We start from the raw sequence: 16,292 nt of genomic DNA, 5'->3' as shown, positions 1-16,292 counted from the left end.
TTAAATGACATGTTACTAGATATGACAGTCTCCATTACACAGCTACTATACATCCCCTTAAATGAAGAGTCACAAAACAAAATCAACATCTGGGAGAAAAAAAGAAATTAACAACACCAAGAAGTTAAATAAATAACATGCTATTAAATGACTAATGTGTAGCTGAAGAAATGAAAATCAAGAACCTTCTTGAAGAAAATGATGCTACCGTATGATATACAAGTCATTGAACGATTTAATCAGAAGGAAGTGTTTTGAAGAGATGAAACTAACAGAATAACAAAACCCATGTGATATACTTTCCGCTAATCTTTGTTGAAGTGTGTCTCCTCCAGACAATAAGCAGATGGGTTTTGTTTTTTAATCAAGTGTACTACTCTATGATGTTTGATTAAGCTTAAGCCATTTACATTCAGAGTTTAATATACATGGGTGTTACGTTGGTCCTGTCATTTTAGCAATGGGTTGTTCATTGGTTTAGTCTTCTGTTGTCATTTTACTGGGATGTTCTTCCCGTTTGCCTTTGGTTTTGGTAGGTGCTATTCCTCTTCTCTGCCAAGAGAGCATCTTGAAGTATCATTTGTAGGACAGGTTTGGAAGAGGCAAATTCTTTTAGCTTTTCTTTTTTTTTTTTTTTTTATTAATTATTTTGCATTATGTGACAGTTTCATAGGCTCTGGGAATCCCCCACCCCTCCCCCCTGGTGGATTCCTCCACCTTGATGCAGTATTACAGTTCAAATTCAATCAAGATTCTTTCCTTTTAGCTTTTCTTTACTGTGGAAGAATTTTATTTCATTTTCAGACAAAAGAAAGCTTTGCTGGATATGTTATCCTGGGCCGAAATTTTTTTTCTTTTAGAATCTGGAATATGTCCCTCCATTCTCTTCTTGCCTGTAGAGTTTCCTGTGAGAGATCTCCTGTAAGCTTAATTGGCTTTCCTTTATATGTCAATTGATTTTTTTCACGTGCACATTTAAGGATCTTTTCCTTATGTTCGATTGAAGAGAGCTTGATGATCATATGTCGTGGTGAAGATCGCTTTTGGTCAAGCCTGTTGGGAGTTCTGTGCCCCTCCTGGAACTTGTTTCCCAATTCTTTCTCCAGATTAGGGAAATTTTCCTTTATTATTTCATTAAATATATTTGCAAACTCAGCTTCTCTTTCTGCACCTTCTGGGACTCCCATAACTCTTATATTTGGCCTCTTAATAGTGTCTTTCAATTCTTGAATACTTTTTTTTGGCCTGATCCAGCTCTGCTTCCAGCTTTTTGTTTGCTTCCCCCTGGTGACAGGAAATAACTTCTAATTCTGAGATTCTTTCTTCTGCTTGCTTCATTCTATTTTGGAGACTCTCCACTGTACTCTTAATTTGCTCTACTGTGTTCTTAATTTCTGATATACCAGCCTTGATTTGCTTTATTGCTTCCTTAAATTCTTTGAACTCTTGCATGAGCTTCTCATTGTTGATCAGAATCTTTAAAATGAGTCTTATGGATTTTGTGTGCCCCATTTTCTCGATGTCTTCCTCAGTTAACTCTGAGATTGGCATAGGGTTTTGCTCCCTTGCAGGAGAGTTTTCGGCAATATTCATTGTGCCTTTGTCTCTTCTTTTGCTCTTGATCATTGTACTTCTGGTTAGCAGAGTCTTCTCCTTGCGGTAGGTTTCAAAAGCTGTGTCACCCACAGGGCTACAATGCAATTTTACTTATTGCGGTTGGTACACAACTTTTCTTGCAGCCACTTGTGCCACAACCTCCAGCAAGTTCCAGGTCTGGGTTCTTATGTCAGATTTCCACTGTGGTCTCCACAGCCCCAGCTCCTGGCTCACCACTCACCTCCTTCTGTGATACCGTGCTGAGGCTGCACCATTGTCTCTGCAACCTTTCTCCCACTTCCAGTTGGAGCAGGTCCCAGGATTAGGGAGATACCAGGTGCCCTATATAGTTAGGTTGGTGGCGCTAATCTTGTTGGAACCTGTTGGACATTAGGTCTGAGTGCCACACGGACCTATTTTGACCAGTATGATGCCACAGTCGGTATTATTTTCCTGCGGGACCAGTGCAATCTGCTGACGTCAGCGAGTTCTCGCAAGATCAGCACATGCGCAGTTCACTGTTGTCCCCTGCAGTCCCAAAGCTATTGCCACAGTGCCCAAAATGGCGCCTGCCTTACAACCACTAAGGTTCTTGATTTGCTGGCTGTCAGATCCTGCCCTGAGTGGAACCCATAGAATGCCACATAGTTGCAGTTCACCCAGACAGAAATGAGATCACTCCCAGGTCAGCGCATGCTCAGTCCTCTCCCTCGCCCTTTCCTCCTTACGCAAAATGGCGGCCAATTCAGCTCTAGGGGGCTGACTGGACTGTGAAATCCACTCTGTTCTCGCACTGCCCGTCTGAGATCTGTCACTCTGTCTCTGCTCCCGGTCAAATCAAACGGACCAGCAGAACGGACAGTTCTTTGTCTGGGTTCACCACCAGAGCTCCCAGTGAAAGTCCCTTCCCACCTGGTTGCTGGTGGAGTTCTGGCTGCCAGTGGAGTTCAGATCACCGTGCTGGAATATCAGTCTCTGCAACACCACACCGTTGTGTCCGCTGCTTTCCTGTGTCTGTCAGTCTCCAGGTACCCCTCTGCTGTTGTTCTGTCCTTTCCTATTTCCTGAAATATGTCCTCTCTGCTTCATCCTGGTTAAATGTTTTTCCGTCTGTATAAACGTGTCCTTACCCTATTCCGCCATCTTGATTCTCCCTTTAAGTTTTTTTTGTCAAAATACTATCTCTTAGCAGCAGGTATAAATATAAAGGGAAATTCTGAAAACAAAATAGAAACACTGATACAGTGTTTTATTTCCTTTAAGAAACTTAACAAAAGTAGCTAAAGCAGTTTTGTCTTCATTTCATATAACTTTACAGTTAAAACATGGAGCAAGCACCTTTCCCATGTCTCGGTGAATTATCAGACTCCTTTGTTAGTCTGGATTATCTTCTATTCTTTGCATTTTCAATGTTATGCAATATCTGAGAGTTCCTTTAGCAAGAAGAGTGCCTGGGTCACTTCCTCTGGAATATCACCTTTGCATCAACAGACCACTTTCCCCATTTCGTCCACAGGTCTGTCTTTCCTGAGCACTCAAGTCTGCCGGAGTCTCCATGGCAGCTCCACCATAGTGTCAACCTTCTGTCAGTCAGTTACTTCTTCTTATTCCATTCACTTTTTACTGGAATTTCACTACAATAGTATAATTTTTCATTTTTTCATTGCACTTTCATTTTTAAAAAAGATTTATTCTGGACCCAGTGGCTAAAGTCCAGAATCTCAAATGGGCACCGATTCATATTCCGGCTGCTCTACTTCCCATCCAGCTCCCTGCCTGTGCCATGGGAAAGCAGCGGAGAGTGGCCTGAAGTCTTGGAATCCTCCCACGTGGGAGACCCAGAAGAAGCTCCTGGCTGCTGGACTCAGATCTGTTCAACTCTGGACATTGTGGCTACTTGGGGAGTGAACCAGTAGATAGATTTTCTCTTTCCCTCTCTCCTTTTCTCTGTAAGTCTGCCTTTCAGACAGAGGGAGAAAGAGAATCTTCTATTTGCTGGTTCATTCCCCAAACGGCCTCAATGGCCAGAGCTGAGTTGATTCAGAACCAGGAGCTTCTTGCAGGTCTCCCACGAGGGTTCAGGTGCCCAAGGACTCAAGCCATCCTCCAGAGCTTTCCCCAGCAGGTAGCTGGATAACTGATACACCACTCCCAGTGATGTCACTTGAGTGTACAACATAACAATCCATCTCTGACTTGAGTTACAGATTGACTTTTTGTATCAAGATAGCACTACTTTATTTTTTAACACTATAAAAACTTCAACCACATTTTCTATCAGTTTAGATAACAAAAACTGAGAAAAATAACATTACAAATGTTAGCATGAGCAGCACAGCTTTGAAAGGAAGGTAAAACAATGACTCTTCTTGAAGAGTTATTGCAGGGGTGTTGTAGGGCAGGAGTCTCAGGAAAGAAGCTTTTCTCAGTCACTTAGAGGCTTCCAGAGAGTCTCTCCTTGTGTTTGATAGGGAGAAATAAAACAAGATTAGAAGCACACTGCTGCTAAGGCGACTTCCAAGGCCTCTTGTCATGGTTAAGTAACAGTATGGGAGTTTCCTTTTCTGGACCCCAAGAATACCACCAAACTGTGGTCACTAAATCAGCCTATAAATACTACATAATCAAATGTGCATACTGGATTCTTCCCTTGGTTTTCCCAAGAATCTGAGAAAATTTACATTTCCTGATTCAGTAGTTAAAAGGACACATTCAGTATGTAAACAAGAGAGGATGAACAAAGATGTGAGTCCCTTACAGCCTGAAAGGTATCTGTCAGATTCCACCAATGACCATAATTCCTCCATATAACACATGACTGATACACTGATTCACAGCAGTAACAACAGTAATGTTCCCCTAGCTCATAGGCACTTTAATTCAAAAAATGCAATTTCAAATCTCTTATTTGATTTCTACCAAAATTTTAATGAAACTTCAGAGAAATAAAACAAAAGATGGCTTGTAACTTGTCCAAACACAAATTAGACTTTGCACATTGATTTGTATATTTGGTGGTCAGTGGAAATGTAAATTTTGATAAGTTCTTATCACGGGAGACCTTACCTGCTAAATGGCCTGCACATTTCCTATAGAATGGTGCTAAAAAGTAGGGTGTAATTTATTCATCTATGGAAATGATGCTTGGGGTGATGTGGTGACCTAGAAGCTAAAGCCACCACCTGCAACAGTGGCATCCCATCTGCACACCATTCATGTTCTGGCTGCTCCATTTCCAGTCTAGCTCCCTGCTAAGAAGATGGTCCAGGAGATCCAGATGATGCTCCTGGCTGCTGGCTTCAGCCTGGCCCAATCATGGAAGCTGTGGCCATCTGGAGACTCAATCAATAGAAAAAATACTTTTCTCTCCATAAGTCTGCCTTTTAAATAAATACATCTTATAAAAAATTGAAATTCAAAATCTGTTGACATAGGCTGATTTAAAATTACAAATGTTTTTGTTAACAAACCATACAAAATAATCTAAAATATTCTTATTCTTTCTAAAATTCAGAAAGACAGAACATCTAAACTAAACTAAGAACATAATTTTAAGTTAGATTTCCTTAAAACTTAAGACTCATAAACGGTCATGCCTCTATCAGCTACCTTTTAGGGACCTAGAGCAATCATTATTTAAATAGCCATAATCTAGATGGTTAGCAAAGTACATGAAAGATCTTCACTGTGAAAGCTCAAGAGATAAAAGTGAATAACAATGTGGTAAATGCAACTGCTTTTCTGGAAAAACAGTAGTGGTCACTTAAGTGTCTATCAAGATTAAACCTTAATGAGAAGGATGGAAGAGGGTGGAGGGAAGTGAAACTCTTAAAGAGAGAAAAAAGAACACCGGAAACACTACGAAAGAGTGACAACCATAACAAGAGCATACATTAGGAACACTAACAAATGCCAAGATGCAGGCCTCCTTACACAGCAGAAAACAATTTACCACAACCGCAAAGAATGAATGAAAGTACAGTAAAATAGCCCGAGAGCACTGGAGGAGGTGGGGCCAAAGCCAGCACATCTCACTACCACAATGACGTAGTCTCAAAAGCATGCCAACTGAGCCAGCACAGAGATCTGGGGCAGCAGATGCAATCGAGAGAAAGTCTACAAATAGCAGGATCTCCAAGGAAAATTACTGTATTGAATGACATAGGGTTGGGGCTGGCACTGTGGCTCAAGGTGCTAATCCTCCACCTTCAAGCACCAGCATCTGGTAAGGGCATCAGTGTGTATCCCAGCTGCTCTGCTTCCGATCCAGCTTTGGGCTTATGGCCTGGGATAGCACCAGAGGATGGGCCAAGCCCTTAGAAGCCTGTCTCCATGTGAGACCTGGAATGTGTCTCTCCTTCTCTCTTTAAAATCTGCCTTCCCAATAAAAATACACAAGTCTTTAAAATAAAATAAAATACATAAAGACTCCGACATTTGGTAGAAGGTAAGGTATATCGAAAGTAAGAAAAAAATTAAATCTGCTCAAACATATTACCATCAAAAATCATGAAGGTAAGTGCTTTAGTGTTTGCCTGATAAATATTTAATCTACAAGAGCCTCTTAGGGAACCAATGAGATCCTTCAATTGGCTAATCCTCCCCTCACAAGCATCAGGATCCCATATGAGTGCTGGTTTGTGCCCTGACTGCTCCACTTCCCATTCAGCTCTCTGCTTATGGCCTAGCAAACAGTGGAGGATGGCCCAACATCTTGGCACTACACATTCGATTGGACGACTAAGAAGAAAGTTTTGGATTAGCTCAGCTCCGAACATGAGTCAGTGGAAGGAAGATCTTTCTCTGTCTCTCCTTTTTCAGTAAATCTCCCTTTCCAATAAAAATAAGCAAATCTTTAAAAATAGAGCCTTTTAATTACCGGATCACTTGAGGTAATTTTAACATATGACTACCTATTTTTATGAGACTGTGTCATTAACTTAAAGCAGATAAATTTCAGTTGTAGAATGGACCTCATTAATGCCAAATCCATGTTAACTACACTAGTGTGCCAGCATAGTTGTCTTTTTTTTTTTTAAGATACACAGAGCTGGCCAACCACATTAGGCAGCAGCAGCCACTGACAAGTGCCAGAACTGGGTACAGGCTGGACCACAGTATCTCCTGGCAAGCGCAAGATCTGGGGCTAGGAGCGGGCCACATAGGCAAACTGTGGGCACTCTCCTGCTGGGCTGAATCACCGCCAATGAGTCAGGGATAGGGTTGGCCCAGGCTGGACAAGGTGGCAGCATCTGCTGGCATACATATGGGCTAGGTCTGGGGCAGGTCAAGCTGAAATAATCCATGGCTCCCATGGGTGTGCATGGGAGTTAGATGGAATGGAGTATGGGCCAAGCTACACTGCAGTACATACTAGTATGTACAAAAACTAGGGCTAGGGGTGAGCGTAGTGGGGGTTTTTGGAGATTGCGCCAAGTAGGCCACAGCACCCACTGATGTACATGAGAATGAAGCCTGCAGCAGGTAGGCTGGGGTAGGCAACAGTGCATGTTGATTCACATGAGATATGGGGCTGGGGCAGAACTGACCATACAGCTGCATCCTGCAGCATTTGCAATGGCTGGTGCAGGTGACAGACCAAACCTGACCCTGAACTGGCTGGCACACACAAGAGTCATGGCTGAGGTCACCTCAGGTCAGGTTTCTTGGGGGACTTACCAACTAGATCATTGGACTCAAATCCCAGCCATAGGAAAAATCACAACATACATGATTCAGCCCTGGAGTGCATATATTATAACTGGGCCTCCTCAGTTGCTGATGTCTGTGCAGTGGACAGCATACCCAAATGCACACAGGGGACAGGATAGCCAGCTCATCTAGGCCAGTAGAGGACTTGGAGTGCCTCATCAGAGGATGGAAAATAGAACAGGCTGGACAACATTCCTGGCCAAGCTTTGAAACAAGTGTCTGGTCTGTGTGTGCACTAAGGTGGACTTCATTAACCAACAGTCCTAGGAAATATTTTCTCAGTGCTGGTGCAACAAAGCCAACAATGTCTCAGAACACGCAAAACCATTCAAGTAACACCCTCGGAACATTCTTTCCCGTATCGGAGTCCCTAAGGTGTCATTAAATGACAATCCCCCATCCCTGGGGGCTGATATAGACCAAGCATCCCCCTCCTATTCCCCTTTGTAGACACAGGAGGAAAAAAACTAACTGAAACATTTGTCCCTCTCACTTCAACCCTGCCCACTCTACTCAGAGGTCCACACAGGCATGCATCCCTCTCAACTATGTAAGAAAATATCAAAAACAAAATAAAGCAGACACAAACACGTGAGTCAAAAACAACGTTAGAATCCTTAAAAAAAAAACCCTATACTGATTAATCCAGCTGACTTAAACAAGATACTAATCATTCTATACTCAGACATGCCAAAAGAAACCAAACTAGAGTATGGCTATGCAGTTACTACTTTTTTCTTTCTTTCTTTTTTTTAAGATAAAACAAGGGCTAACATTATGGCATAATGCATTAAACCACTACCTGTGTCAGCAGCATCCCATATGGGTGGTAGTTCAAGTTCTGATTGCTCCACTTCTACTTCAGCTCCCTGCTAATAAGCTTGGGAAAGCAGCAAAAAGTAGTCCAAATCCTTGAACCCCTGAGCCCACGTCAAAGACCGAGATGAAGCTCCTGACTCCTGGCTTCGTATCTGTCCAGCTCTGGCTGTTGTGGGTACTTTCATACAATCCATGGGTAACTCTATTCATTAATGATTTTATATTATCTTAATTTTTCTTTCCACAAATCTGTTGTGTGCTGCAACTGCTATAATAGATGACTGGGGCCTGGCGGCATGGCCTAGCAGCTAAAGTCCTCGCCTTGAACATGCCGGGATCCCATATGGGCGCCAGTTCTAATCCCGGCTGCTCCACTTCCCATCCAGCTCTCTGCTTGTGGCCTGGGAAAGCAGTCGAGGACAGCCCAAAGCTTTGGGAGCTTGCACCCATATAGGAGACCCGGAAGAGGTTCCTGGTTCCCGGCTTCTGATCGGCATAGCAGCAGCCGTTGTGGCTGCTTGGGGAGTGAATCATCGGATGGAAGATCTTCCTCTCTGTCTCTCCTCTTCTTTGTACATCTCACTTTGTAATAAAAATAAATAAATCTTTAAAAAAATTTTCCAATGGAAATGACTTTTCTTTAAAAAAAAAAAAAAGACATTGGTCTAAAGAAACAAACTGTAACTGTCAGATATGGTTACCTGAATGGAATGACTCCTAATTCCTTTTGCTTAAGTCTGGACTGGACTGGACTGACTTGATCAACCGATCATGCAACGCATAACCAATTCTGAGACTTCCAAGGCTAAGCCATCAGTCTGTGACAGGCTAAATTATGGCCACCAAAGTCGTCCATGTACTAATTCTCTAAACTGAGAATGCATTACAAACTTTGAGTAACTAAATTAAGAATCTTTCATGACAGGAATATTCTGAATTTTTGGAGCAGGCTCTAAATGTCATCACAGGAGTCCATCCAACAGGAGAGCCAAAATGCCAGTGAGAAAGAAGCTAACATGACATCTGAGGCACAGACTTGGTGAGGTAGCCAGAAACCAAGGATGCCAAAAGCTCCAAGAAGCAAGGGACAAGATTCTCCCCTGGAGACTTCAGAAGGACAGAAGCTCACAGACACTCCAATTTTAGCCTACGACTCATTTTGGACTCTGGTCCTCCAGAACTTGCAGAAGATAATTTGTGTTGTTTCAAGCCACTAAATCTCTGGCAATCTGTTACAGCAGCAGTGAGGAACTAATACAAAGCCATCTATCTTTGCTGAAACACGTTCTCCAGTAGGAGTAGCCCTCCCCTACCTAATTATTTAGGATAATTCTAAAATTGTCATGCTGGTGAAGCCACATACATCTTCGTGGGCCAAGAGTTCCAGCTGAGTCCAGCCACATATGCATAAACCCTTCAGGGACCCCAGCCAGCCCATCTGCCAGCTAAAGTTTGCGGAATGATTTCCACAGACAGCATGTGAATCAGAAAATCATTGGCAGAGCCTTATGTATAGTCTCAATCCACAAAATCAGAAGATAGAACAGAAGTCACACATTAAGTTATGTGTAAGTGATGATAAAAGATTATTAAATAGCATACATTCATTTTACAACAGAGGAAGGAAAAACACCTTTTTGCTTACCTGACTTTTATTGACAATAATCACTCCAATATGCATAGTACTCTAAAGAGTTAAGAATTAAGCTTGTTGCAACATATTGCTATAATAGTTTCTTTTCATTTTAGAAAAATACCTGACTATTGCAAATTTTCAGGTAACTTTTCTAGGCAGAAGTGTACACATCTTGGCTAAGAAGCCTCCCACTCTGCCTTAATTCATATTTCATTTCTTCGTCCTGGTGCTTCCTCCCTGGCTGAGCCCAGCTGGGTTTATAAGCTCCTTACTAATCTTTCATTATCTCAAGGTATTGAAATACCTTTACTTATATATCTTAATTTGAAGTACAAAACTTTTTGGCCCTTTTTGTATTCTCTTTGAGCAAAATCCAAGATCATTCCTAATCCATTCCAGAAGCTAACAGTGTGATAGAAATGCTGCTTTCTCATACTCTTGATAAAGGTCCAAGATCCAGAATAAAGCAACACTCTATAACACACCTTTTTTTTTAATGTATTTCAGATTTCCAACATAATATCAGATTTTACCTTCCAGCTTTTCATTTTGTCAAAGCTACTTTATGCCCTACGACAAGTTCTTAAAGCAAAGATCTTCAACCTTAAATAAACCACCACCAAAAATTGAGGAGTTCTAAGATTGAAGTTTAGAATTATTTGGTTAATATACATGGATGTAAATAATCGCAAAAACAAACTTTGAGAGTATACAATAATCACTTATATAGAGAAAAAAAATACAAGTTAAACTTCTCTGTTCACCTCGACACATCTCATTCGTTAGGCTTCCCTTTGAAAAGTATCCTAAGTGCACACTAATGAAAACACTAAGAAACTCCTTTTCAGGGCTGGCATGGTGGTGCATCAGTCTAAGCCACTGCCTGCAATGCTGGTTTGAGCCCTGTTGTTTCACTTCTGATCCAGTTCCCTGCTAATGTGCCTGGGAAGGCTGCAGACGTCCAGGTACTTGGGCCTCTGACACCCCACTGAGAGCTCCAGGCTCCCCTGACACCCCACTGAGAGCTCCAGGCTCCCCTGACACCCCACTGAGAGCTCCAGGCTCCCCTGACACCCCACTGAGAGCTCCAGCCTCCCCTGACACCCCACTGAGAGCTCCAGGTTCTCCTGACACCCCACTGAGAGCTCCAGGCTCCCCTGACACCCCACTGAGAGCGCCAGGTTCTCCTGACACCCCACTGAGAGCTCCAGGCTCCTCTTGTCTTCAGTGTGGTCCAGTCTGGTCATATGAAGAAGGGAGCAGACAGCAGATGAAAGATCAATCGATCTCTCTCACGCCATTTTGGCTTTCAAATAAAAATAATGAAATCTCTTTGTACCTTTTTCTTGCCGCTCTGTGTTACTTTCCAAAGTGCATTATTTACAACACCACAAGCCAGCCTAGAAGGTCCTAGTAATTCCAATTTTGCACAGTAGCCCCCCACCACTGCACTATAGTACTATAGCAAAAGGAATGCATTACCACAATCCTCCCCCCCCTCACACACACACACACACACACATACACACACACACCAGCTTTGCTAGAAGAAGCCACCTGCCATCAGCCACCTGCAATGTCTCAGGGACATTCAGACAGCTATACAGACATACCCACAATGCAAGAAAATGACCCTTCTAGCCAATACTCATGTGAGTCTGAGTCTTTGAGTCCTCCGGCCCCAGGCAGAAATCTGCTTAAAATTTCAAGAGACCCTGAGGCAGAAATATTGGACTAAGGCATTCCAGAATTACTAAGTCTCATATTATCATACAAAACATACTTGTTTTAAGTTACTGTGTTTTGGAATAATTTGTTGTAAAATCTCGGCAACGGATAAATAATCCCATGAGTAATGCCATCTTTCCCAATCAAGTTCCCAGAGTTGCCACTGTGGCAAACTGGGTTAAGTCACCACCTGCAATACTGGGCTACAGAAGCGTGCTGGTTTGAGTCCTAGTTGCCCACTTACAACCCAGCTTCCTGCTAATGTGCCTGGGAAAACACCAGAAAATGACCAGAAAATTGCTAGAGTTAAAAATTTCAAAAACAGGGCTTGGCAGCGTGGCCTGGTGGCTAAGGTCCTCGCCTTGATCCCATATGGCCACTGGTTCTAATCCCGGCAGCTCCACTTCCTCTCTATCTCTCCTCCTCTCAGTAGATCTGACTTTGTAATAAAAATAAAAAAAAATAAATCTTTAAAAAAAAAAAAATTTTCAAAAACAAGGCCCAGCGCAGTAGCCTAATGGCTAAAGTCCTCGCCTTGCTTACCAGTCCAACCTGATAAAACAACTAGCCAGTGGCCAGTGCTGTGGCTAAAGGGCACTGCATACAATGCTGGCATCCCATATGAGTGCCGTTTCAAGTCCCATCGGCTTCACTTCTGAGCCAGCTCACTGTTGATGTACCTGGGAAAGAAGTGAGGATGGCTCAAGGCCTTGGGCACCTGCACCCACGTGGGAATCCCAGAAGTAGTTCCTGTCTCCCAGCTCTGGCTGTTATGGCCATCTGAAGAATTACCCAGTGAATGGAAGATATCTCTCTTTCTCTCTTTCTCTCTCTCTCTCTCACTCTGTGTATGTCTCTAGAACCCTACCTTTCAAAGAAATCTTTAACAAAATCTAAAACAAGCCAGATGTACTACTGAAAGCATATGACCTGTTTCTGGAGTAAAACAGTTTGAACAGATAACTTGAAAGCACATCAACGTTTTTTAAATTGGGAAGGAAATCAATTTGTAATTTACAAAACACAATATCCTATTTAACAATGATAAGACATCCCACAAAATCTTGCTAATACAAGCTGATTCTAAAGCTTTATCACAGCATAGACTGTATCACTTGTGTGCGATAAGGCCCAGATTTGAGCAACAGACTCCACAACCATGTGAAAGCACGGATGAGTCTGTTTCAGCAACATTTCCACATGAAAGCGAAAACACTTCACTGGACCACACTAGCACCTGCTTTCCAAGGCCACATAAGATTTCCTACAACAGGATTTCCTCCTAACAGAAAATCTGTTTAAAAGTGCTCTTAGTACACCGACATTTCACACATTAGTTTGATACTTTAAAACATCATTCAAAATCGACAATAAAAATGGAAATTCTCCTTTTTCTCAAGTACAAAAAACGTTGATTTCAGCAAGAAAATGAACCGGCTGCATTCCCAACAAAGTAAAATCGTTTTTACCTTGTATTGGACAACTGAACAGGGTATTTTACTAAATGATGCTTCTATTTATGTCCGTTACATGTCTGCATTGATACTAAAAACAAGTGAACACCAACAACAGTCAAAATTAAAGCAGAGGCTTCTCCAAGAGTCACCTGACTCAAAGGCCAATAATTTAGCCGAGAACACTAAAACCACATTTAAAGTTGAGTTTCATATACACAATAAGCATTTGACCGCCACCTTGTCTCCTAACCCTTAACATGCTTCTTCTGAACAAAGGAAATGTAAATTACTAGCTTCTCTCTCTCATATAACTTGCCTAATGAAATTGCATAGATATTAATGATCTCTACTTATTGAAGTTTTTATGCCCTTTCCAGAACATTTACAACCATGCTCAATTTAAAACTATTATCTTCTTTAAGAAATGCAGCATTCCTGGCTTTGTTTATGGGGAAAGGTTCCAAACATGACCATTCTAGTGTATGACTATCTGGAATGTTTTCCAAGGAGCATATTTTCAGAACCAAATATTTGTAAAACCACCTACTAAGTGCAGACAAAGGTTACAAAGATGCTACCATTATTATGATTTCCTGAAATATTATTATAAAGTTCGTGATTATAAAATTAGTAACTGAATGGTCAGGGATGCTACATATTCCTCTACAAGTACTGTAACTGAACAATGCAATCCTCCAACACTTTCAACTGATCCGCAATTCCCTGACTGAAAAAAAGCAAGTGGTTACAAAGCATGACTAACAAGAATCCCTGAGGCAGCACAGGTAAATCCTGCTAAGTGGGTAGCAAACGCTCTTCATTCACACACACAGGGCAAAGCTCCACTGCCAACGCCTCCACTGAGTCAAACACTCACCTCCCAACCACTCGGGAACACAGGGCATGTCTACGCTACGGACCGACCACTCCAGGAGGGAAAAACACAAACTTTTTAAACACTTCAAGCACATCAGAACATAACAGAAGATAACAGTGACGTGTGACATTTAATAGTGGCGAAAAATATTTTAAGCCTGAATGCACTCCTCTGCTCGCCTTTGATTTTCTGAACTTTGAGGCCTTGTGCCTAACCTCCGATGCCGCACTCGCTTTAAAAATATCCTTTAAAAATAACATGTTCACTTAAACATAGCTATGCTGTCAGCACTACAAGTCACTTTTAAGCAGAAATATAGCTTTTATCGTAGAGCCACGGATTCCCACCCAACAACCAACCAAACAAAAAAAAGGCTTCCTAATTGATGTCATGCTTTCAACTTCTGGGACAAACCAAGCCTGCAGTTGCACGTCAGAGTTACCGCGGCTGATCCACCCTTGCTTGTTTCCAGACAAGGTTTCCTTCGGCGGCTTCCCCCAGCGCCGCTCGAAGGCGAAACAGCCGGTGGCCCGCATCCCCGCGGTGCGGGAGCGACACCCTCCGCTCCATCTTCGGGTAACACACCGTTCCGGAAAAGTTTCTCCCTGCCCGCGGCGTCCGCAGGACTTGCCGTCCTCCTGCCGGGCTGCCCGTCCCCACCGCGGCAGGCAGCCGGGGCGGCAGGGGAGGAAGCACGGCGAATCCCCAAAATAAAAACCCCAAGCGCGGCCGGCTGTCTGCGTCGGGCACGACCCGCGCCCGCCCTCACCCGTCGGGGACACCACGGAACGTCCCCACCCCGCAACACGCGCGCAGCTGTCCCGGGCGCGGGGGAAGGGAAGGCGCCCGCCCGGCCCGGCCCGCCCCCCTCACCTTGGGCGATGGCGATGGACTCGAAGCGGTGCAGCTCCTTGAGCAGGCAGCTCCTCTCGGTGGAGTGCAGGCTGTAGATGAAGTCGCGCGCGCCCTGCGCCGTGTTGAGCGCCTCCATGGGCTCCTTCTTGGGGTGAGTGCCCAGCTGCCGGGGGCCGCCGGGGGCCGCGATGGCCAGCAGCCCCCGGCCGCAGCAGCACCAGGGCGGCGGCTGGGGCGCGGCGGCCGGGCCCGGCCTCAGGCTGCGCGCGGTCCGGCTCCTCAGCAGCGGCAGCAGCCGGGACATGGCGGGCTGAGGCGCGGGGAGCCCCCCTCGCACCCCTCCCCGCGGCAGTCCGGGAAAGATTTCTAGAGAAGCTGAGCCGAGAGGAAGACGCTGGGCTCAGCCCGACCCCGCCCCGAGGTCCTCCTGACAGGCAGCCGAGGCGCCGGGCAACATGCACTCCGCGGGCCCGCGCGGCCGTCGCCTCCTCTTCCGTCCCCCCCTTCCACCAGCCGTCCTCCTCCCGCCTCCCTTCCCGAAGACTCGCGACGGATCTGGCGCTGCCGACGCGAAAAACTTTCTCCGAGGCGGCCGGGCCCGGGGAAGCTCCCTCCCGGGCAGGGCGGGAGGGTGGTGCGGGCGGGCGCCTCCCGGCCGAGGAGGAGAGGCGCGGGCGGGCGGCTTCGGTGTGGCTGTCAGTCTGCTCTTCCAGAGAGATGAGTCAGCCGCGCGCCGCCCTCCGCCGGCGCCGCCCTCCCCGGCTGCCGGCTCTCCCACCCCTCGCCTCCCTCGTCCCCGCGCCCCAGGGCTCCAGTGCCCTCACAGCAGCCGCGCTCTCAGGCCGCAGCCGCCGCCGCCGCCGCCGCCGCTCCCCTAGCGGCTGCCTCAGGGGGTGACGGGGCGGGGCCAAGGCAAGGGGGCGGACCCTGGGCGGAGCCGCGCAGGCGCGGTGCTCAGACCCGAGGCCGCGCTCGCATCTAGAGGACTGTGGCCTTCTGGGCGGCGGCCGCCCCCTCAGGCGCGTGAAGTTGGACGGAGGGACGCGCACCCCTCCTGAGCAGGCCTGTGCCACGTGGAAGCCATCGGTGGGCCCCGCTGGCGGGGAGAGCAGCTGCCTGCTGGCCCAGCCAGCGCCTTGGCTAGGTCTGGAGCTTGCTCTGAAAGGTGCCCTGCTCAGGCCTTTGGGGAATGCAGCGCCCAGCCGCGCCCTGGGCCGGGTCAGCGCGTTTGACGCAGAAGCAAGGTCCCACTCCAGCGGGTCTGTCTTCTCTGTCAGGTTTTCTCTCCCTGTGGGAAGGCCATGGCTGCTTTATCCCGACCTGTCTAATGACAGACTTAGGCACTCCCGGCTTAGAGGATCAGTCTACTTAAGAGACTAGATCTAATCAAGCAGGATCAAGGCGTAAGCCACATCCCATCTGGTCCGCTGCCGCCCCTCGCCCCAGGTCTGTGTATAGCAGATGTGTAACTGTTTCTCAACTCGTATCCCTGAGTTTATTCCATGTGAAAAGTCTGGGACCACAGACGACCTGAGTTAGAAATGGGCAGAGAGGCAAGTCATCCGTGCTCTAAAGTTAATGCGGATGCATGCAAACGAGTAAGAAGCGCTAC

General features: G+C 45.5%; 1 protein-coding gene across 2 annotated transcripts in view; it reads right to left on the bottom strand.

Moving 5' to 3' along the window:
* TMEM65 (transmembrane protein 65) overlaps positions 1-15,151 on the bottom strand; it is a 38,722-nt gene extending 23,571 nt beyond the window's left edge. For both annotated transcript variants that reach the window (XM_058668502.1, XM_004580715.3), the window contains exon 1: positions 14,699-15,151. In XM_058668502.1, coding sequence (XP_058524485.1) covers positions 14,699-14,984 — 286 coding nt within the window. In that variant the 5' untranslated portion in view covers positions 14,985-15,151. The remainder of the gene's footprint in view (positions 1-14,698) is intronic.
* Positions 15,152-16,292: the final 1,141 nt, after the last annotated feature.

The sequence above is a fragment of the Ochotona princeps genome, chromosome 9, assembly GCF_030435755.1.
Source record: "Ochotona princeps isolate mOchPri1 chromosome 9, mOchPri1.hap1, whole genome shotgun sequence".
NCBI classification, from domain to species: Eukaryota; Metazoa; Chordata; class Mammalia; order Lagomorpha; family Ochotonidae; genus Ochotona; species Ochotona princeps.
Note: the sequence above shows the minus strand (reverse complement) of the source record. Positions and strands in the feature narration are given on the sequence as shown.